The sequence below is a fragment of the Miniopterus schreibersii genome, assembly GCF_964146895.1.
Source record: "Miniopterus schreibersii genome assembly, chromosome: 12".
NCBI lineage: Eukaryota > Metazoa > Chordata > Mammalia > Chiroptera > Miniopteridae > Miniopterus > Miniopterus schreibersii.
The window spans coordinates 24,708,957-24,731,463 of NC_138112.1; the positions used below are offsets into that span (position 1 = coordinate 24,708,957).

Sequence of the window (22,507 nt, forward strand, 5' to 3'; positions counted from 1 at the left end):
TAGGAAATCTTTTCCTGACAAACGTGTGACTTTTTTCCATTATGTGTTTGGGAATACCGATACAGCTGTAGAACTCTCTCCTCATCGCTTTCAAGGACAGCCCTTCCCATCTTGGGAAAGACAATACTAACAACTTGCACTAAACCACCTGGCCTAGAGAAAATTGTATTGAAAAGAAACTCAATACTGAGAGTTCATACTTAACAGGGCAATGGCTCTGTCTCCTGGGGATAGCTTCCAGTATCATTTCCTTGTAAGGCAACAGAAACAGTCGGATCCTGGGCCCCTCTTACAGACCTCCTATAATAGTGAAAAGGATAACAATCGGCATTTGTTTAGCATTCTGTCATTTTACAAACGGGTTTCACCAAAGTATCTGATTATGGGTTGTTTGAGCCATAAACAAGTACTATTTTACCATTTCAGGCAAGTGTCTTTTCTCTTTTTATTTATTTATTTCATCTTTATTGTGATGCTATTATTCCAGTTAACATAATTTTCCCCCCAGCTTTATTGAGATGATTGACATGTAACATTGTGCTGATTTGATACACGTATATAGTGAAATGATTGTCATCCAAGCTTTAGCTAACTCTTCCATCACCTCGCATTGTCACTATTTCTTTTTTGCGGTGAGAACATTGAAGATCTACTCTCTCATAATACGGTTAACTATAACCACCATGCTGCACATTAGATTTCCTGAACTTAATCATTTTATAACTGCAAGTCTGTACCCTTTGACCAATGTCACCCTGTTTCCCCATCCCCTCAAGAATGTTTCTCAGTCTCTTTGAGCTTCAGTTTCCTTATCTTTTTAAAGTGGTAGCACTGACATCCACATGGCTATTGTGAGAATTAAGTGAGATTTTATATATGAAGGAACAAGGACAGTGCCTGACACTTGTGTACACAGTGAGAGCTAGATTCTTTTCTTTTCCTGGAAGTAGCTGAACTTTTAAAACACTGTCTTTTATTCTACTCTTCTTCAATTGTTTCACTCCTCTCAACTCATGACAAGAACCAAACCATGTGTTAGACCCTCCCCACCTCCTATCTAATGAAATGATGGCTCTGGAATGGTTACTTAGGGATGTAGTTTTGAGGAGCACCAGTGTGTCCCAGAATGTGAACTTCCTTCAGTGGGGCTACTCCTTGGGTTGTCTGTGTGCTCTTTTTCTGGCCCTTTAGGTACCACATGGTTAATAAGAGCAGGGCGTTTATTTATAAATAATATGCTCCCTTACTCCAGGAAGATTTGGGACAGTTTTCAGGATTTTATCATGCAGGAAACAGGAAACTCATATATCAAAAAGAGAGCACAGACTCTTAGAACTTGGTGAAATATAACTGGGATTCGATATGGATCGTTCAAGTTTTGAATTGAATCAGCCATTAATCAGTTCATGAAATTAACTGAATTAAGTACATTGCATTTGGTAAAGGAAGTACGATTTTATGAAATTTTAGTTTCAATGATATAGGATGGCATGTGTTGTAATACGTATTTTGTAAAAAAACCCAAACAAAAAACCCCCTTGAAAGCCATGAGATTAGACTACCAATGGTTTTACTTTTTCCACCACTTGTTAGTTGTCCATGTTGGGAAGTTCCCGATTTAACAAACATGTATTGGACACTTATTTGTCCTCAGGTACTCTTCCATGTGAATGATGTTTTCTCTCTCCCCTAACTCTGACGCTTTGCAGAGCAGGCCAGGTGCCCTGTGTCAGTCCCACGCTCTTCTCAGCCTTGCCCTGGCTCTGTCTGCGACAACCTTGAGAGGATCCCCGTTATTGCACAGACTGGTCCCAGGTAGTAAAATGCAGATTCCTCAGCGGGGTACACCTGAACTTCCCTGAAGCCCCCGAGGATTAGTCGTCTTTAACCAGTCATCTTTGGGCTCTCTCTGTTCAGGTTTTCCTTAAACGCTTGGCCGGCATGGTCTGGAGTGGGGAAGGCGGGTGGCGAAGAGGCGGGCGCAGAGGGGCGCCGGGCGTGGGCTGGGGAGGGGGCCTTTGGGGTGCAATGAGCTGCCGAGCGTGGGCCGGAGCCGGGGGGCGCTGGTGCACAAAAGGCTGTTTCCGGCCTTCATTCCGTCACCACGGCGCTTGGACTTGAACTTTTTTGGAGAAAACGACCTGTCCCAAAGAACTAGGTGCGTGTGCGCGCGAGAAGGGAGGCCAGCGTCCCCCCGTTAAGTCCGAGAGTCTTTCCCCACATCTTTGTCTCCCGGGGCGGGGCAGGCGGGGCTGCGGGACGCCTCCCAGCCCCCAGCCCCCGACGCCCCGGCCCGCAGCGGCCGCCGCAGCAGCTCGCCCCAGACAAAGGGGCGCGCGCGGCGGTGCAGCCCCGCGCAGCTCGGGCGGCCCGGCCCGGGGGGCGCGCGCCCGGAGCCGCCGAGCGCGCAGCGCAGCGCCCGGAAGACCCGGCCCCGGGGCGCAGACCCCGCCCGGGCTGGCGGGGCGCCGGCCTCCCGGCTTGCACTCAGCGTGTGACCAGCGCCCTCCCCTCCTCCGGCCCGGCCCGCCCCCGCCCCCGCCGCGCCCGCGCTACTGGAACCGCCGGCCCGGGCGCCGCCGCTCCTTCTCGGGCGGGCGGGCGGGCGGCATGGCTGTGTCCTGGAGGAGCTGGCTGGACAACGACGGGGTCAAACTCCTCTGCCTGGTAGGATGGCGGGCCGGGCTGTCCCCGCGCTGGGTCCCTCGCGCAGAGATCTCGATCCCTGCCCTGAGCGTGCGCGGGCGGGACGCTGGAGTTGGGAGTTTTGCCCCGAATTTCACCATTGTCAGCTCTCCCAACTTTGCGCCCCGCGTACCTGGGGATGAGAGCGACCCCGCCCTTCCTGCCCGTGCGGGGAACTTTCCCGCTGCCGGGAGCGCGGACGGGGAGCTCGGGAGAAGGGCTCTCGGACGGACGCGACTTTCTCTTAACCCTTTAAACACCGCCCTTCCCTGCCCTTTCCCCCGGTTGCTTCTCCCTGGTGTTACATTGTAACAGTGTACGGCGCTGGGGACGTGGCGATGCCGCCGATGTCTGAGTCTCAGTTTGTGCAGCGAGGGAGGTCTGAGACCCTTCAGGGGACCTGCTGACGGTCCAGACGCTTCCCCTGAGGGGCACAGCGACCTGAGGGTTTTTGTGGTTTTTTTTGGGAGGGGTGCTCAGATTGCTTTCTTCAATGCCTTGGGGTTCCATTAAAGTATTGTGTCCAAGGGATGTACTTTAAGGTTGCCATTCCTCAGGTAATGTTTATGTTTACTTTTTTTCCTCTCTCCTTTCCTATGATTTAGCTGATCTGGCTCTCCCTGAACGTGCTGCTTTTCTGGAAAACCTTCCTGCAGTACAATCAAGGGCCAGAGTACCACTACCTCCACCAGATGCTGGGGGTAAGTGGGAGTTGGGTGACCTCCTGGAATGTTTGATGTGGGCAGACCCTGCTACAGGTCCTTGGGCAGCCCTTCCATTCATGAGACAAACATTGGTTGTCCGCTCTGAAATATTTATGCATCCCTAAAGTGGTCAAGTTTTCTTGATTTATCATTTATACGCGTCGGGGTTAAAGTGACCGACCCTTCTAAGCCCTGAGGGTCATATCTGCTGGGGTGAAGCGGGTGAGGCCCTCAGAAGAGGCTAGGAGGGCCTGGGAGAAGCTGCTACTTCTTGTCAGCTGCTGAGTGCCCTGAAGGACCTGCTTCTGCAGGAGCACCGGGGATGACAGGCAGGCGTGGAGTTTTCGCTGATGGAGACTTCAGCCTGCCCTGCCCATCAGCTCATCCAGGGATTTCTGCTGTGTTCCCTTTTACTGCCCCTTCTCACAAACTCTGTGTCTGCCGCAGTGGTCATTGACATTGAGAAGCAGTTAGTTCTTAGTAGTTGTCTGAAATCTCTGCCATCTACTGCAAAACAACTATTTCGTCAACGGTTTATTTAGGCCAATGATAGGCCAGGCACTTTGCAAATATCTTGTTTAAGCCAGTAAACCATTCTTCCCATGTTACGCACGGGGAAATATAGACTAAGGAAGCAGAATGACTTGCTCAAGTCCCTCAGAGCTGGATTCGAACGCACTGCTTTCCGGCCTTTTGCTTTTTTCTCCTACTACACAGATTTTCTAAACTACGTCACTGGCCCATCTCAGGTACTTACGTCACTGGTTAGTATTATTACTTTTTATTAGTGCCACCCAATAGACATATAATATGAGTCATAAGTAATTTAAAATTTCCCGGTAGTACATTTAAAAAGTAAGCAGAAGCCAGTGGCATTAACTTTAGTAATATATTTTATTTAAAATAATATAACCAAAGTATTACAATAGATTGAAGTGTTCACCAGGTGATCCATCTTTTAAAAAAAAATTCTTAATGAGATATTTTACATTATTTTTTGGCCTATTAATTCTTTGAAATATAGCATGTGCTTTACACTTATGCATGTCACCATTCAGTCACTAAGTTTTCATCAGAAATACTTTGACCTATGTTTAGATTTCAGAAACTTTTATGGATGATACAGTAGATTCACATATCCAGGTTGTTCCAGACATATTTAAAGTTTTCCAATAACACAAGTGAGTGTCAGCTTTTAAGTTTATTTTAAGTTTATAAAACTTATAAAATTAAAAATATAGTCCCTTGGTGGCTCTGTATACATTTTACATGCTCGAGAGCCATGTGTGGCTAGTGGCCACTATTTTGGACAGCACATTGTAGACTGTGGGGGAAGATAGTCCCACCTTACGGCCAAATGCACTTATTCTGCTTGAAAGCAAACAACTAGCCACCAATCAGTACAATCAAAAGACTTCAGAGTATGGGTAGCCCTCTTGCTCCCCCTCGTCAAAATAGGAGCTGATATTGGATGGGAAGTTGTGGGCTCTAATTATTGGCATGTAACTGTAAAAACATCTCTGACTTCTCCCTAATCTGGTGGTGGGAGCCTTTGAGAATGAAGGTAAAGATATTTAATTTTCATAGCTGATGTATCCATTTTTATTCCTAGTAGGCTAGGTGGCTGTCCTCATACCAAAATTAAGGAGTAAAAAAATTGCATAAGAGCTGACAGGGAAAAGAAGATCTTAAATGATGGAAGATAAAATAATGTTGGAGTTAATATGTCTTAGTAGGAGTTTTCTTCATGATTGTTTCCCAGACAGGTTTGATCCAGACCTGGAGGCAACACCGTCACAGCTGGTTTATGCTTGAGTTAATGTGCTAATCAGACTTCCTAGAAGATGTTTAATTATGACATGCTGTGAATATTGGAATCTTAAAATTATCTAAGAGGGAAAAAAAGTCTTTTGAGGGAAGTCAAAACAACATCCAAACCAACCAAACAATAACTTCCTCCATCTTCCCATAACAACTATTTTAAAAATTCAGTTTATTGGGGTAACATTACTTTTTAAATTAAGGACTCCATTGATTACTTAAGATGAAATCTGTTTTTGATTCGATTATTTTCAAGTATTGGAAAATGTAGTTGCTTGTACTTTAATGGAAAGTACTAATGTGTTGTCACCAACTCTGAGAAGTTTTGTTTCTTAAATTTTTTGAAGTGTCAGAGCAATTTAACAGGATACGGTCTATAGAAACCGTCACATTCATGTTCACCTGTTTGAGTTGTATTTCTGATAGTTTAACAATTAAAGAATATCATTTAATTGATATAAACTTTTTAATTTCAGAAGAGAATGAGTTTCATGATACCAGATTCAATGTGTCTTGGTTTTATGTTTTCCACAAAACTGACATATGTGTATGGACTGTTCAGTTTTAGCCTAGTTGTTCTTATGATGCCATGATGAGAATGTAATTTTTTTTTTTTTTGCTTTGTCTTACAATTATTATTTTAGATCTATGACATGATCTTGAAGATCTTTTTTTTTAAGCTCTTATTGAGATACCTAGGTTAATTAGAAAAATGTAGTGAGCATTGAGTGTTTTGTTGTGTTTTCAGATTTCACAGTGATCGTCTTTCTTTGGTCAATCATTATCCCTTAAGTGACTTAGAAACATTAACTAATTTACCCTCTCAAGAGTCCTAGGAGTTATATCATAACATATTTCTGAGACAGAAATCTGATCTCCTGTGAGTTTCTTAAGGTCAGAGACTTGAGTCTCTGGACCAGTGGACCTGGGATTTTAAGTTGGTATTGGTTTCACTGCTGGCCTAGGCAGCTTTAATTCTGCTGAGAAGGAATATATGCCTCCTGTCAATTTCAGAAAAGGCTTGATTATTAACTTTTTTCCTTTTATTACAAAAAATACTGTGTTTTTAACTTGGGATATTTTTAACTAAGTATATTTTTTGTTTCCTTTTATTTTTAACATTTTGCTATTTGAGAACAATTTACTTCCTATTTATTGACAGGGGAAATGGATTATATTACCTTGATGCAATCACTGTATTCTTAATCTGTTTACAATAGAGACTCATAGAATTTTAGACTTAGAAGAGAACTTTGATACCTTAGACTTCTTCCTCATTTTCCCAAATAGAAAAATGAGGTTGAAGTGATTTGCTTACTGTCACCCACTGAGTTAGTGGGTTTGTTACCGTTCTGATCCGTCGATCCTGCCAGTTCAAGAGTTAGCCTGTTATAACGAACAACTCTATGACCCTATGCAGGAACATATTAAACTCCACACTTAATAGACCTCTAGCTTTTCATCTTATGTGGAATGCTATTTAAAGATGTTTAGAAACTTAAGAAGTTAAGGAAAATTATTGATTTCTCCCTAAGATAACACATTTTCAGCATTCCAGTTGTTTGACTTGTCTCAGACAAATTGTTAAGGGATTATGAGACATTTTTATTTAAATGATTCCTCATTCCACAATATTTTAGCTTTTATAGAGCTAAATGGCCACTTTATAATTCTCTTTTATTAACACCATCCAAAACAGCATAGAATTGGGTGCTGGAACTAATTTCAGAGATTTTCAAATATACCTCCTTCATTTCATTAATAATATCAATAACAGATTGCATTCATTGAGGACTAAGTATCAGGCATTAATCTAAGAGTTTTGTGTTGATTAATTTATTTAATTTTTTTCATCCATCCTATGGAGTAGATATTTTTACTTTTGCAGCTAAGAAACTGAATTAGAGAAGTTTTGTATCTTGCCTAGTGAGTGACCGAGGTAGGTAGGACTCTAACCCAAACATACTGGTACTAGAATTTATATCCTTAACCATTGTGGCCTCCGCCTCTTTGCAACATTAACATTAGGTTAAACTGTATGGAATTGCCATTTGATAGAACAAAAGTAATCAAGTACCAGCCATTTCAAGTGATTCACCCTAATAATAACTATTATAATTTATTAATCACATACTGTGTACTAGACACAGTTCTTTGCTCTGTCCTTTTATAATCTCATTTTTTAGTTTTGTAAGGAATCTCTACACTGCTTTCCATAGTGACTGCACCAATTTGCATTCCCATCAAGAGTGCACAAGGATTCTCTTTTCTTATTCTTAAGCTTGAGGCAGACTTGTTCAGTTAGTAGGTATCCTGATACCTATTGTATTTAATTTGCTCCGGCTTCCGTTCAGACTGGGTGGCTCAAATAACAGAAATTTATTTCCTCACCCTTCTGGAGGCTGTATGTTGGATGGAACATCCAGTCTAAGGGAGAGGAGCCTGCTGACCTGTGGAATGTTATAGGGACCTTGGGGATTGTTCCAGTTCATTTATCTCATTAGACAGATCAACTTGGTATATATAGTTAAATGCCTCTTTTATAGACTCACTGGAAAGCTCAATATGGATGGTAGGTCTTCTAAGTCTAGTCAGTGTTTCTAGTTCATCATGCTAAGCATTTCATTGATCATAAAATTGATTTTTAAGTGCCTAGGTAATTCTGGGGAGGAAAATCAAACAACTCTAATTCCTTTTTGACAAGATCATGGACTTTGGAACTACATGGGAGTTTGAATCTTGGCTCAGGCATTTATATTCCTTTATGATTGTGACAGATTACTTCTCTGAGCCTAAGCTTAAATCGTCAGTAAAGTCAGGCTTACACCTTCCTCTTATGTTAGTGGTGGAGATGACATGACAGAAATGCAGGTGAAATGCTTAGCACTTGGTGCACATACACTTAGCAAAAGATAGCTATTATTGTAAATACTGAGTAGCATGATTTAGTTTTAATAGTATTAATAATATTAATAGTACTAAATAGTAATATTATAAATTACTTATGTTTGTAAGTAAAAATATTAAAATAATTTACAACAATATAAAGATGGAAGGAACTTACTGAACATATAGCAATGGTAGGACAGGGAAACATTTTTTCCTTCGTTTGAGCTCTGGCTGCCTCCCTGACCCTGATATCAGCTATCTGCTGATATTTGTAATTGGCACAAATTTTATGCACCTTGGTTATGATTGCTGCTTGGAGTTTCAGCTTGATGTAGAATGCATTTCATTCAAAAGAGCATTTTTTAATCTCCATAAAACTTTAGAGTCTTCAATAGATAAACAAGGGAAATAATACCTATTTCACAAGATTATTGTGAAACAAAAAATAAAAATAAAATAAATAATAATAGAGTCAACATTCATTAAAATGTTCTCATGGGCCAGACATTGTGTTAAATTTTTTATACATTCAGTGTCAATGTCATATCTAATCTACAAGGTATGTTCTATTACATAAGAGGAAGGTAAAGCACAGAAATTATAAATAACTTTCTCATGGATTAAAGTTTCATAAAGCCTATTATATAGTAAAAGGTCCAGAAATGCCAGGTTTTCTTTTTCCTTCCCTCTTCTCTCACCCTTTATAGCCATATTCAACACTTCACTTAACTGCCCTGTGGGCAGTGAAACATGATGAAACCACCCTCCTTATCTCAGAATACTATGCTGAGGATTAGAGGAGCTAATGGATACAGAACTACTTTGAAGAATTGAAAGCATCACAGATGTTAAAAAAAAGAAATGGTTGTTATCATATGCTTTTCTGTTTTCTGTTCATTCCTCCCAGATTTTAAGGCTCCAGTCTTGGTACCATATCAGAGCTCATCTAGGAGTCGTAAAGAACTGTTTGGACAAAGGAATGAGATTTCATCTTCATGACAAAAAAATGTTATTTGGCTCTTAACACCCAATATGCTTTACATTTACAGTATCGACTACTTAAATGGGGTCTTAAATGCCTGTGGCACGTTTTAGTTAATAAGTATGCTAAGGCGTGAACTAAGAGTGAGCCCTTAGTATGAAGCTAAATTACCTAGGTGACAGTGAGCCTACTTTACCTTTTAGTTCCCATGTTTTGATGCATCTTTGTAATGTGATCAAAGTCAAACTACGTGCTTAAAAGTTATTGTTGTGAAAAGTAGTTTCTGTTGCATTCTAATAATGGGACTAAAGAGAAAGGAGATGGCTTCAGGAGAAAATGGACTTTTCATGAGCAATAGAATTTGTTTACATTTTTAGAAATGGGAAAGTTGAATTTGACAGTGACTCTTATCTATGGATAAATAAATCCAGTACATATTCTACCAGGGAAAAACGCATACCTTAATGGTTTTCGTAGATTTGGAAATTGTTAAAGGTCTCCACCCATCAAGAAAATTAGAGGTCTGATGTAGCTTGAGGCAAGAAGAGATGAGGGATGTACACAAAGTGAAAGCATTTTATATATCAGATTTTTTTTAAGCGGGTGCTTCAACACTAAGGTAAGTTAATGAAATTACCTATGGTGAAAGCCTTTCTGACTATATTCCTTTTTCTGATGTTACAATTTTCAAACAGCTGATTTCAAATTGCAAGTAATTTTGTTTAATGTAACCTGGAAAGCTCAGGTCCATTGGAAGGATCTGAAGTGGTAGGGATCCAAGCCAGCTTCTTTTCCCTCCGTGCTATACTTGTGATTTTCTTTGTTAACTTCCTTTCCCCCCAATATACTCTTTCCCATGCCTTCCAATTAGCATCTTATCCTGAGTGAACTCCTGTCACCTCATCTCCAATGGGAACATGGATTTCAAGGTGGGTAAGGGTACCCTAAGTAGAGAGTTCTGGAACAAGAAAATAAGAACCATCTATTGAGAATACAGATGAGATAGAGTGATGAGTGCTTTTACCACCCACTGATTTTTCTTGGCCAAGTTACTTTTGATACGTTACTTTGGATCTCTTTGAACTTTCTTAATTCTCCTTGTTTGAAAAGCTTGGGCCCAAGAGCACGTTTATAAAGTGATTTTAGTTATGCAAACAAAGGTGAAGATACATTTTTCTTTTTCTTTTTTTCATAGCTCAGAATATCTAGAGGGAAAACCAAGCAAACATCATCAGTGGTCTACACTAATGGACTCCAATTGGAAAACAATGACTCACATTAAACCACAGGAATGTAGAGCTTCAGTATAAAAGTTCTCCTTGACAAATGGCTTTTGCTGTTTGGCATTGTAGGAATGACATTTGTTGCCTAACATGGAATTTTTCTGGGGGTTGGGCTTTGGCTCGTCCTATGGAGAACCCATCATTGAACTTCTCAGTTATTTGATCTTGTACATTTTTAAAAAAAATGTAAGACAGTGAAGGAGTGATTCAAGTGAAAATCTTGGAAGAGTTTAGTTCCCTGGATCATAATGGATCTACAAGGCTTCCTTCATTTTGGTTTTCCTCAAGAAAACATGCCTTAGACTCGTACTGGTTTTAAAGCTTGAGTGTGCCATGCTTAAAGGAGAAAATGCATTTTGTTTAACCCACAGATTACAGATATCTGAAACTTAGATTGTTAAAGTCTTGAATAACATTTATTTTAATTCTAGTTAAAACCAAGTGTCTATTGCCTTTTCCTAAGCATGAAGCTTAAATTTCAAATGTAGTAATACCTGTGAAAATTCCAACTTATCAATGGCAACATTATACTGTAGTGAAAAGAACATGGATTTTTGTACACAAATTGACCTTAGTTGAAATACTGACCTTACCTCTTAACAACTGTGTCTTTAAGTAACTATTGAAATCTTCAAAGCCTTAGTTTTCTCAATTTTAAATTGAGAATTATATTATTAAATTGAACTACATAAAAACAATATTGAAATATTTTGATTTACAAAAGTGACCATTTTGCATGGTTTCATCCAATTTCTCTCTTACAGGATTTTTTAAAGGAGGAGATTCACTAAGATGTGGAAAAAATGAGTATAAGCACCTAAAAAAGTGATGCTTTCCTTCTATTTAAAAAACAAAAAAAGTTTCAATTGTAGTTTACATTCAATATTATTTTGTATTAGTTTCAGGTGTACAGCATAGTGGTTAGATAGTCATGTAATTTACAAAGTGTTCCCCCACTATTTCCAGTACCCACCTGGCACTGTACTTGGTTATTATAATATTATTGAGTATATTCCCTTTGCTTTGCATCCCCATGAGTATTTTGTAACTATCAATTTGTGCTTCTTAATCCCTTCACTTTTTTCACCCAGTCCCCCAATACCCACCCCCTCGGGCAACCATCAGTCTGTTCTCTGTGTCGATGAGTCTGTTTCAGTTTTGTTTGTTCATTTATTTTGTTCTTTAAATTCCACATTATAAGTGAAATCATATTCTATCTGTCTTTCTCTGATTGACTTACTTCACTTAGCCTCTAGTTCCAAATGGTAATATCTTATTCTTATTTATGGCCAAGTAGTATTCAATTGTATAAATGTAGCACAACTTTTTTATCCACTCATCCTTTGATGGCCACTTGGATTGCTTCCCTATCTTGGCTATTGTGAATAACTCTACAGTGCATAAAGGGGTGCAGATATTCTTTTGATTTAGTGTTTTGAGTTTGTTTGGATCTATACCTAGAAGTGGAATCACTGGGTCATAAGGCAGTTCTATTTTTAACTTTTTGAGGTACCTTTACTATTTTCCATCTTGGGTGCGCCCGTCGGCAGGCCACCAGCAGTGCACGAGGGTTCCCTGTTCTCCCCATCCTCACCTACACTTGTTGTTTGTGGATTTATTGATGACAGCTATTTTGACAGGTGTTAAAGGGTTAATATCCAAAACTGATAAAGAATTCATACAACTCAACACCAAACAATCCAATAAAAAAATGGGCAAAGGACTTGAATAGATTCTTTTCCAAAGAGGACATACAGATGGCCAATGGACATATGAAAAGATGCTCAATGTCACTTAATCATCAGAGAGATGGAAATTAAAGCAAGAATAAGATATCACCTCACACCTCCAAGAGTGGCTATCATCAATACTTTCCTTTCTAATACCAAGTTGTAGTAAACACATTTACGACAATGCTAGAGTCATTTCTTTCAGGGAACATTGTTGAAGTTAAGACTTTTTATGTTGAAATCTATTTGTTAATGTTTGCTAATGACTAAAGGTTTCCAGCAACTAAGATAAGTTTATTTCTAATTTTGAAGAATTAAAAAATATGTTTTGCAAATGACACTATTTTTTTTCCTAATTATAATTTCAAAAATATCTAAGTTTACAATTAATTGCTTTTCATTTCACATTAGTTTTTAAATTTTAACTCCAAATTTCTTGGTCCTTTTAAAAATTTCTGTCAAGCAAACCAAAGATTTAGGTACACCTGAGAAGACTAATTTCAGAAGACATTAGCAGTGAATCCTCTCTGTAAAACAAAAGATTTAAAAAACTAGATTTTTGATATCAGATACAGAGTATTTAAACATAACCTCAGTTCATAGCACTTATCTTCATGGGTCTGTTCAAGGCCCCTGTTTACTCTTCACTCTTCACTCATTCATTATTTCATTATTTATCACACTCCATTTTCCAATCCCTTCTTTTGTCCTACATTAGCAGCCTTCCTAATAATGTGCTGACACGTGTCCTTCTGTTGGTGTTTTATGTACATGTTTCTTTTAATTCACAAAAATGGTATTGGGCATAGACTCATTCTGTTTCTTTCATCTTTTCACCTGGTATTATGTTTTCAAAGTCTATCCGTGGGACTGTATGTTTCTTTGGTCTTTTGCTTCTTACAGCTGCAGCATATTCCATATTTTGTATCTGCCACAATTTCTTATCTATTCTTAGAGAAAATGGACATTTAAATTATCTCAAATTTCCTGCTACTTCAAATAGCATCATCATGAACATAAAGTGTACTCTTATAGTATAAGTATTATAAGGTAGTTTACTGGTTTTATAATGTAAAGACTTTGCCCAGTAGGTTTTATTTTTTAAAAATTTTAAATTAAATTTGTTGGGGTAACAATGCTTAATAAAATTATAGAGCTTTTAAGTGTACAGTTCTATAATACATCATCTGTATATTGCATTGTGTCTGCCTCCCAAAGTCGGATCTTCTTATGTCACCATATACTTGACACCTTTACACTTTAACTTCCCCCCACCTTCCTTTTTCCTCATAACCACCATACTGTTGTGTGTCTATGAATTTTTGTTTGTTTGTTCATTTGTTGCTTTCAGTTTTATATCCCACATGAGTGAAATTATATGGTTCTTGACTTTGTCTCTCTGACTTCTTTCACTTAGCATGATATTCTCAAGCTCCACCATGCTGTTACCAGTGGCAGTATTTCATCTTTTCTTATGGCTGAGTAGTATTCCATTGTATACATGCACCACACCTTCCTTATCCTGTCATCTATCGCAGGAACACTTCACTCGTTTCCATGTGTTGGCCACTGTGAATAATGCTACAGTAAACCTAGGGGTGCATATATATCTTTTTTAAATTTAAATATGTCTTTATTGACTTCAGAGAGAGGAAAGGAGAGGGAGAGAGAGAGAGAGAAACAATGATGAGAGAGTCATTGATCAGCTGCCTCCTGCACGCCCCCGACTGGGGATCCAGCCCGCAGCCCGGGCATGTGCCCTGACCGGGAATCTCCTGGACCCTAGGTCGACGCTCAACCGCTGAGCCACACCCGCCTGGCAGGGGTACATATATCTTAAAAAATGTTTTCAAATTTTGGTTAGACACCCAGACGAGGGGTTGCTGGGTCATATGGTAGCTCTATTCTTAATTTTTTGAGGAACCTCCATCCTGTTCTCCCTAGTGGCTGTACCAGTCTGCGTTCCCACCAGCAGTGAGTGGGGGCTCCTTTTCCTCCACAGCCTCTCTGACACTTATTACTTGTCTTGTTGGTAACAGCCACTCTAGCAGGTGTGTGGTATGTCACTGTAGTTTTGATTTGCATTTTCCTAATAATAGTGAAGCTGAGCATCTTTTCCTATATCTGTTTGCCATCTGTATGTCTTCTTGGGAGAAGTGTTTGTTCAGGTTCTCTGCCCATTTTTTAATCCGGTTGTTTGGTTGGTTGGTGTTAAGTTGTATGAGTTCTTCATATATTTTGAATATTAACACCTTATCAGAGGTGTTATTTGCAAATATCTTCTTGCATTCAGTTGGTTGCCGTTTTGTTTTGTTGATGGTTTCTTTTGCTGTGCAGATGCTTTTCAGCTTGATATAGTTCCATTCATTTATTTTTGCTTTCAATTTTCTTGCCTTTGGTGTCAAATTCATAAAATTCTCTGTAAGATCAAGGTCCATAAGTTTAGTACCTATATTCTCTTCTATGTAATTTATTGTTTTAGGTCTTTTATTTAGGTATTTGATTTATTTTGAGTTGTTTTTGTGTATGGTGGTAAATAATCTAGTTTCATTCTTTTGCATGTGGCTTTCCAGTTTTCCCAGCACCATTTATTGAAGAGGCTTTCTTTTCTCCATTATATGTTTTTTGCTCTTCTGTCAAAAATTCTTGCCCACATACATGTGCATTTATTTCTGGGCTCTCAATTCTATTTCATTGGTCTGTGTGCCTGTTTTCCTGCCAATACCATGCTGTTTGGATTATTGTCTCTTTGTAGTATAATTTGAAGTCAGGAAATGTGATTTCTTTGGCTTTTTATTTTTATTTCCATCCCCCTCAGGGTTGCTTTGTCTATTCAGGGTCTTTTGTGGTTCCATATAAATCTTTAAAAAATGCCATGAGGATTTTCATGGGGATTGCATTAAATCTATATTGCTTTGGGTAATAAGACCATTTTAACTATGTTGATTCTTCCAATCCATGAACACGGAATATCTTTCCATTTTTTGTGTGTTTTCTTAAATTTACTTTAATAACATCTTATAGTTTTCAGTGTGTAGTTCCCACACATCCTTTGTTAAGTGTATTTGTAGGTATTATATTCTTTTTGCTGCAATTGCTAAAGGAGTTTTTTTTTAAAAATTTCATTATTAGTATACAGGAATGCAATGGGTTTTGGTACATTAATTTTATATCCTGCAACCTCACTGTATTTCTTTATTGTTTCTAATAGGTTTTTTTTGTGTGTGAAGTTTTTAGGGTTTTCTATATGAAGAATTATGTGGTCTGCAAAAAGTGACAATTTTACTTCTTCATTCCCAGTTTGGATGCCTTTATTTCTTTCACTTGCCTGATTTCTCTGTCCAGGACCTTCAGTACTATGTTGAATAACAGTGGTGAGAATGTGTATGATATTATACCATTGAGTATGATATTAGCTGAGGGTTTGTCATATATGGCCTTTATTATGTTGAGGCACTTTCCTTATGTATCCGTTTTATTGAGTGTTTTAAACATAAAAGGGTGTTGTATCTTGTAAATTTTTATCTTTTATTTTATATATGCAGTGTATCACGTTGACTGATTTGCATATGTTGAACCATCCTTGTGTACCTGGAAGTAACCCCACTTGATCATGATGCATTATCTTTTTAATGTATTGTTGTATTCAGTTTGCTAGTATTTTAAGATTTTTTCATTTGTATTTACCAGAGATGTTGGTCTGTAGTTTTCTTTTTTGTGCTATCCTTGTCAGTTGGCCTTATGAAATGTGTTAGGAAGTACTGCCTCTTCTTCAATTTCTTGGAAGAGTTTGAGAAGGATAGGTATTAAATTTTTGAATTTTAGAATTCGGTAGTGAAGCCATCTGGTCCTGGGCTTTTACTTTTTGGAATGTTTTGGATGGTTGTTTCAATTTCCTCACTTTTGATTGGTCTAATTAGATTTTCCAGTTCTTCATGATTTTGTGTAGGAAGGTTATATATTTCTAAGAACTTGTCCATTTCTTCTAGGTTATCGAATTTGGTGGCATATAGTCTTTTACAGTATTCTTGTATGAGCCTTTGTACTTCTATAGTGTCCATTGTAACTTCTCTTTTCTGATTTTGTTTATTTGGGTCTTTTCACTATTTTTTTTTTTTTTTTTTAGTAAGTCTACAATATAATGATTAGACATTTATATAACTTACAAAGTGATCACCCTAATAAGTCTAGTATTTACCTGGCACCATGCATAGTTATTACAATATTATTGACTATTGCATATGCTGTACGTTATATCCCTGTGACTATTTTGTAAATTCCAATTTGTACTTCTTAATCCCTTCATCCTTTTCACCCATCAGCCTCCCCCGCACCCCCTGCCTCCGGCAATCTGGCAATAAACAGTTTGTCTTTTGTATCTATGAGTTTGTTTCAGTTTTGTTTGATTATCTGTTTTTTAGATTCACATAGAAGTGAAATCATATGGTATTTGTCTTTCTCTGTATGATTTATTTCACTTAGCATAATTCCTTCCACTTGGGAAACTATAAGACATTAAAGAAAGAAGTTGAAGAAGATATAAATAAATGGAAAGATATACTATGCTCATGGATAGGAAGAATTAACATCATTAAAATGTCCGTACTGCCCAAAGCAATCAACAGATTCAATTCAGTCCCTATCAGAATACCGATGCATCAGGTATTTTATGTAGTAATTTGTATTTATATGGCTCTTTCTAATGTATTGCCCATAATATTAACCATTTGAAAAGTAGCCATATAAACAGTGACAGTAGAAACAACAACAATAACAAATATAATATCAAACTTGGAAATACTATGAAATGTAATAAATATAGGAGCAAACATTGAAAGCCTAGGTGGATACAATAGAATATGTTATTAAAAAAAGATAAATTACAACAGTAACAATTCACCCTTTCTGGACTGTAAAGTATAATAGATAGTCTGTACTAACCCCAAACACTGAGTTAGGATGGTTGTAAGATGGCACGCGAATGGAGGGTTTATTGTTCATTTGTTTTATTTTATACTTTTCCTCATGTCAATATATTGGGTTTTTCTTTATTAGTATTTCAATATATGTTGAAATACCTCCCCCCCGAATCTGTTTGCCAAGTGTCTTAACAGCACATAAAACTAACCATGATGTAAGAAATATAGTATGGCACCTATCACAAAGGAACCATAGTTTGAGTGATATTTAATGTTTGGGCCCCAATTAAATTATAGTAGCACTAAAGAATTAGTAAGTAACTTTGTCTCTTGTGCCTTCCCTTTACCCCAATAATTCTTCTTTACATTACTTGGAACCCCCTTTTTTCTTCAATAGCTACAGTGGTCCTCATTATAACTTCCACTCTTCCCTGTTCATTTCTATTCCTGTTTCGTCTTATCCTATCTTATTGATCCTGTGCTTTAAATGAGTATCTTCTCATTTATCAAAAGGCTGGAAGAGTCCAGCAGCTTGATGTCCTTCTTATGAAAGCTTCTATCTTAAGCCATGAATATATTTTCAAGATAATTTCATAAAGAACATCATGTGTTTTCCAGCATAAAATAATATGTGCATTTAAGGGGGAAAATGGAAAGTGCACAATAGTAGAAATAAAAGGAAATATGCCACTTATATTTTCATTCTTTGAAGATAATGTTATTCTTCAAATTGTACTTTTAAGACAGACTTTTCTCACTTTATTTTTTAAGAAAATATTTTTTCTTATGACTTTTATATTTAGATTCAATATTTTTCATATTCATTATAGAAATGGGGAGGAAATGCCAAAAAGAAAAGTCGTTTATATCTCAGCATCCACACATAACCATTGTTAACATTTTGGTTTACTTTCTAAATAAAAGTTGTCTTTTTAAAAATATGATCATTTAGAATAAATAGTTTTATAATCTTTTAAAATATAGAATTAAACATTATATTAGATATATTGCTATTATTACAAACTCATTGTTATACACACATTATTTATTTTAAATTTTTAACCAGATAAATAAAAACACACTTAACTTAAACATCTTTGTATTTTTGAACATTCAGTTGGCTTCTGTTACTTTTACTTACCTAAACAATGCTGTGAAAAACAGAATTGTTCAGAATATCCCCTTTGTTTTTACAATCATGTCTTCTGGAAATATTGTTAGAATTTCAAAGTATATTAACCAATTGATTTAATTTTTTGTGTAGTTTTATTGTTATTTGTCCAGTTAGTTCTTTATGCTTAATTGTTAAAATATATTACATTTAAGTAAAACGTGCTTCTGTATACTGAATACTGATGATACAGTAGAAAAAGTTAGAAAATCCCCTTTACTTCTAAGAAGTAACCATCTGCATCTATATAATCTATGTCAATGTCTACATGTATATACTGCTAATTCAGTAATATATCACACATATTATTATTTCATTTTCCTTATGCAAGTTTACCTTATTTTTAATATCTCTGTAGTATCCCATGATGTGTACCGTAATTTGTTTTCCATTTCCCTCCTGTTGGCCATTTTAGTCCTTTTCTTTTTGGTTTTGTATCCCAGATCGTACTGTAGTGAGTATCCTTACAGAAATTTACATGGACACTTGAATAAGTATGTCTGTATGTTATTTTATTTTTAAAAGAAAGGCCAAGATGTGATATTTTTATTTTATTCAATGTTAGTTTTTAAAAAAAATATTAATTTGATTTACAGTTTCTCTATTATACTAATATACCATCTTACCTTTGATTTATTTTTGTTTTATCAGGGGATGAACTGTGAACCACTGTATGTTGACCAGTTAAACCGTGTGACGAGTTTGTCAGAAGAGTCTAATGCTTAAATACAGTAACCAGTACCCCCCACCTCCACCCTCACCCACAGTTTTGCTTGCCACGGTTTCAGTTAACCATAGTCAACTGAGGTCTGAAAATATTAAATGGAAAATTCCAGAAATAATTCATAAGGTTTAAATTGTGCGTCCTGCTGAGCAGCGTGATAAAATCTGTGTTCTGCTGTGTCTTGCTTGGTATGTGAATCATCCCTTTGTTCGGCTTATCCACATGGTGTACGCTCCCTGCCTGTCAGACAATTAAGCTGCCTAGGTTATCAGATCAACTGTTGTGCTATTGCAGTGCTTGTGGTCACGTAACCCTCATTTTACTTCATAATGACACACTCACCTAACTTATGTTACTGTGTAGAGTTGCACATTCTTTTTGATTAGTTATTGTTGTTAACCTTTTACTGTGTCTGATTTCTAAGTTAAACTTTATCATAGGGTATGTACATACAGTTGTCCCTTGGTATTTGTGGGGGTTTGGTTTAGGACCTCCAAGGATACCAGAATCTTTGGATGCTTAAGTCCCTTGGTTATTTCTTCATATCTGCAGATGCAGAACCCACAGAAATAGAGGGCCAACTGTATGGGGAAAAACAGTATACATAGGGTTCGGTACTATCTGCTGTTTTAGGCATCCACAGGGGGTCTTTGAACGTATCTCCTGTGGATAATGGGGGACTAGTGTATGTGTGCATCATGAAGTTTAGGTAAATAATCTGTACCAAATATCCATTCATTCAGTCTATCTTTACTGAATTCCTACTCTGTTAGGTATTTTGGCCATTTAAATGCATCAATAGTTCTTTCTCTTAGAATCAATAGGCTCTTGGAGAAAGTTTTTTTCCAAAGAAAGACTGGAAGAAAGTCAACTTGATTCAAAGTTGAAAGTTATAGTTAAAAGACATGCTGCATTAGCTAAGATTGCTAGTATTTTGATGACAAAGGTAGAACTTAAAGACAATTTTATAGATTCAAATAAGACAGGTTATTAACAAGTAAGATTGAGTTCAAGAGGAGTCAAATAGCTGTATTTAAGTAGAGTATGCTTGACAGACATGAAAGAAAAATCTTAATACTCAATATCTTATGTTCAATATATGAGTTTTAATATACTTTATTATGAATAGTCTGACTAAAATTCTAACCAAGCAAAGGGGTGCCATTGCTATGAGTATTGTTTCCTTTAAGAAAGTATTCCATATGTTCAGGCCACTAGTATATCTATTTTGTCTTCAAAATTCCTCCTAAATTTTAGGAGGAATGTTGAAAAATTAATAATGGTCTAAAGATGAGGAAGAATCATGCAAGGATTTGAAATGACTGTTCCTGATAAGGGTAGCTGAGAGGTGACTACATACTCAGTAATTGTGATCAGATCTGCCTGACCTGTGATGTCGCAGAGACAAGGCCTGTCTCAGCTTTCTAGAACACCACACTCCAAAAAATGCATTCTCTTCCTCGATGCCTTTCCCTTTGCATGGATCATTTCTATAGGAAAAGGAAAATATAATAATGACATTAAACCAAATGCCCTACAAGTCTTGAGAGCCTTGTGGTTGTACCTAACAAAGGAGGAAGGCATAAGGGATTGGCATGAATATCCACAAGAATTTAATAGGTAAATTAAAATAAACTCCATTTTAATAATGTTTGTCCGCTAGAGCGGTCAAACCATTTTCACATGATGTATTTTTGACTTTTTAGAATAGTTGGGAAAGTAGAGGAAGTTTTTATTATTGTTTTGTCAAATTCTTCAGTTCTAGGTTTTGGAGGCAAGGGACCTTGGTGGAGGTCACAGCGTTATCTGTGATAAATACCTTGTATTTTTAAATCTGGTGACCCATGAATGTCTTCATATGCATTCTGAGTCCCATTTACGTTGAACTTGAACTTTCCCAGACAGACATGTATTCTAGAAGTGAATCTTTTCTGTCTTTTGGCTTTGGGCGCAGGAAAGACAAGGTAGACAAAATGAGGACAGATATACCATGTTATAATCTTGCTTCTTTCTGTGTAATAGCTACGTTTTCTTCTGACTCATAATCAGCTTCTAAGGAAAGACCACATTTCTGCTGAAAATGGAAGAATGTTTATATTTAGGAAGGGTAGAACGAAGGTTGCTAACATACAAAAGGAAAGATTTGAGTTCAGCATAAGGCAATCTGGATAGAAAGTCACAATGGACACTATACATTTGGTGTTCCCTTCAGTTATATGGAAAAAAATTTTTCCCCTAGCTTCTCTCTTTAGAATTGATAGCTTCTTTTAGACACAGTGTTTAGAAAAAATAAAAGAAGCAGTTTATCGATGGGAAGAGAGATCAACTTGAGTCAGAAACTTCATCATAGTTAAAAGTCTCCAGGGCTGTGAGTTGACAAAAACCAGCTAGCGTCATTTGGAATGAATTACAGTTTATTATGTCATGAAGGGTCATTCATGGACTTCTGGATATACCCCAAAAGCTGAATTGGTAGTTTATTTTGGGATTAAAAAAAAAAAAATTCCTCCAGTTCTTAACTGCTTTCTAGTTGCTCATGACATATTATTCATTATTGTTTTTATATGAAACCTTATCAAAATAGTTAATCCACTTTTGAAGTAGGCCTTCATTGAAATGCCATTTTTTAATTCTTAAGTGCAATCTTGCTCCTGTGGAATGTCCATCATATGCTAAATTATAACATTACATAATATTATAAATGAGGGTATAGGTAGGGATGTCACCCCTAGCAAAGTCTGAGAAAATGCCCCTTGGCCTGAGATTTGAGGAATAGTAAAGAGTTCACCTGGTAGTTGGCATGGAGGTTGGAAGAGGAGCATTGCCATCACAAATGGGAGGAATAGAAAACTAATATATGCAGGAAAACCTGGAATAGCTAGTCAGGGTAATACATCCAGAAGCTTAACTGAGCCATGTAGCATAAAAGTATAGCTGAGTGGCCTTCTGGTATTATGAATATGGCTTATTTATAGACTACTAATATAAGTTGAAACAAAAAGAAGTTTGGGGTAGATGACCTATACAGTCTCATGAAAGAGCTACAGCGGCCCTGAGCATTTTCTTCAGATTGGGTGTTGCTCCATTCCATAGGGTAAATCCCATTGCCCTGAATGATGGGAGTTAGGGAAGTGGGTCAGAGTTGCTGTCCTGGGCAATATGGTAGGACGGAAAGAGCAGGTCCTGAGCTCTGATCCTAGCTATAGCTGCATAGATCTCTAGGTAGTCGTCACTTTTGGTTCTGATTCTTTCTTTTCTTAATTTTCAAAACGAGGACATGGAAGGATCATCTCATAGGCTCATTCATTCATTCATTCATTCATTCATTCATTCATTCATTCATTCATTCATTCATCTACCATATATTTATTGAATGCCTACTAGCTACTAGGACTGTCTTTGAGTCCTTTAGATACAGTTCAGTGGAATAAAGCTCAGCTCCCTTAGCTTCGACGATAACATCACCCTCTAGAGCTGAGGATGGAAACAGTCCTGGAAAGGCCGTGCCAGAGAGCATTCAGGTTCTGAAACTAGGTCTGGGTCATGGGTGGCGAGGGGCCAGAATGCCGACAATGGCTTCTGTTGGTTTCTTACTACAT

The 22,507-nt window shown here is 37.4% G+C and overlaps 1 protein-coding gene across 2 annotated transcripts in view; it reads left to right on the forward strand.

The window, feature by feature from the left end:
- The first annotated feature begins 2,549 nt into the window (after positions 1–2,549).
- Positions 2,550–22,507, forward strand: part of NOX4 (NADPH oxidase 4) — a 129,216-nt gene continuing 109,258 nt past the window's right edge. The window contains exons 1-2 of one of the 2 annotated variants that reach the window (XM_081154290.1): positions 2,550–2,667; positions 3,291–3,386. Coding sequence is in view for 1 of the 2 variants with exons in the window: in XM_081154289.1 (XP_081010415.1) it covers positions 2,611–2,667; positions 3,291–3,386 (153 nt within the window). In the remaining variant the exon portion in view is untranslated. The remainder of the gene's footprint in view (positions 2,668–3,290; positions 3,387–22,507) is intronic. The other variant, XM_081154289.1, reaches the window with a different exon arrangement.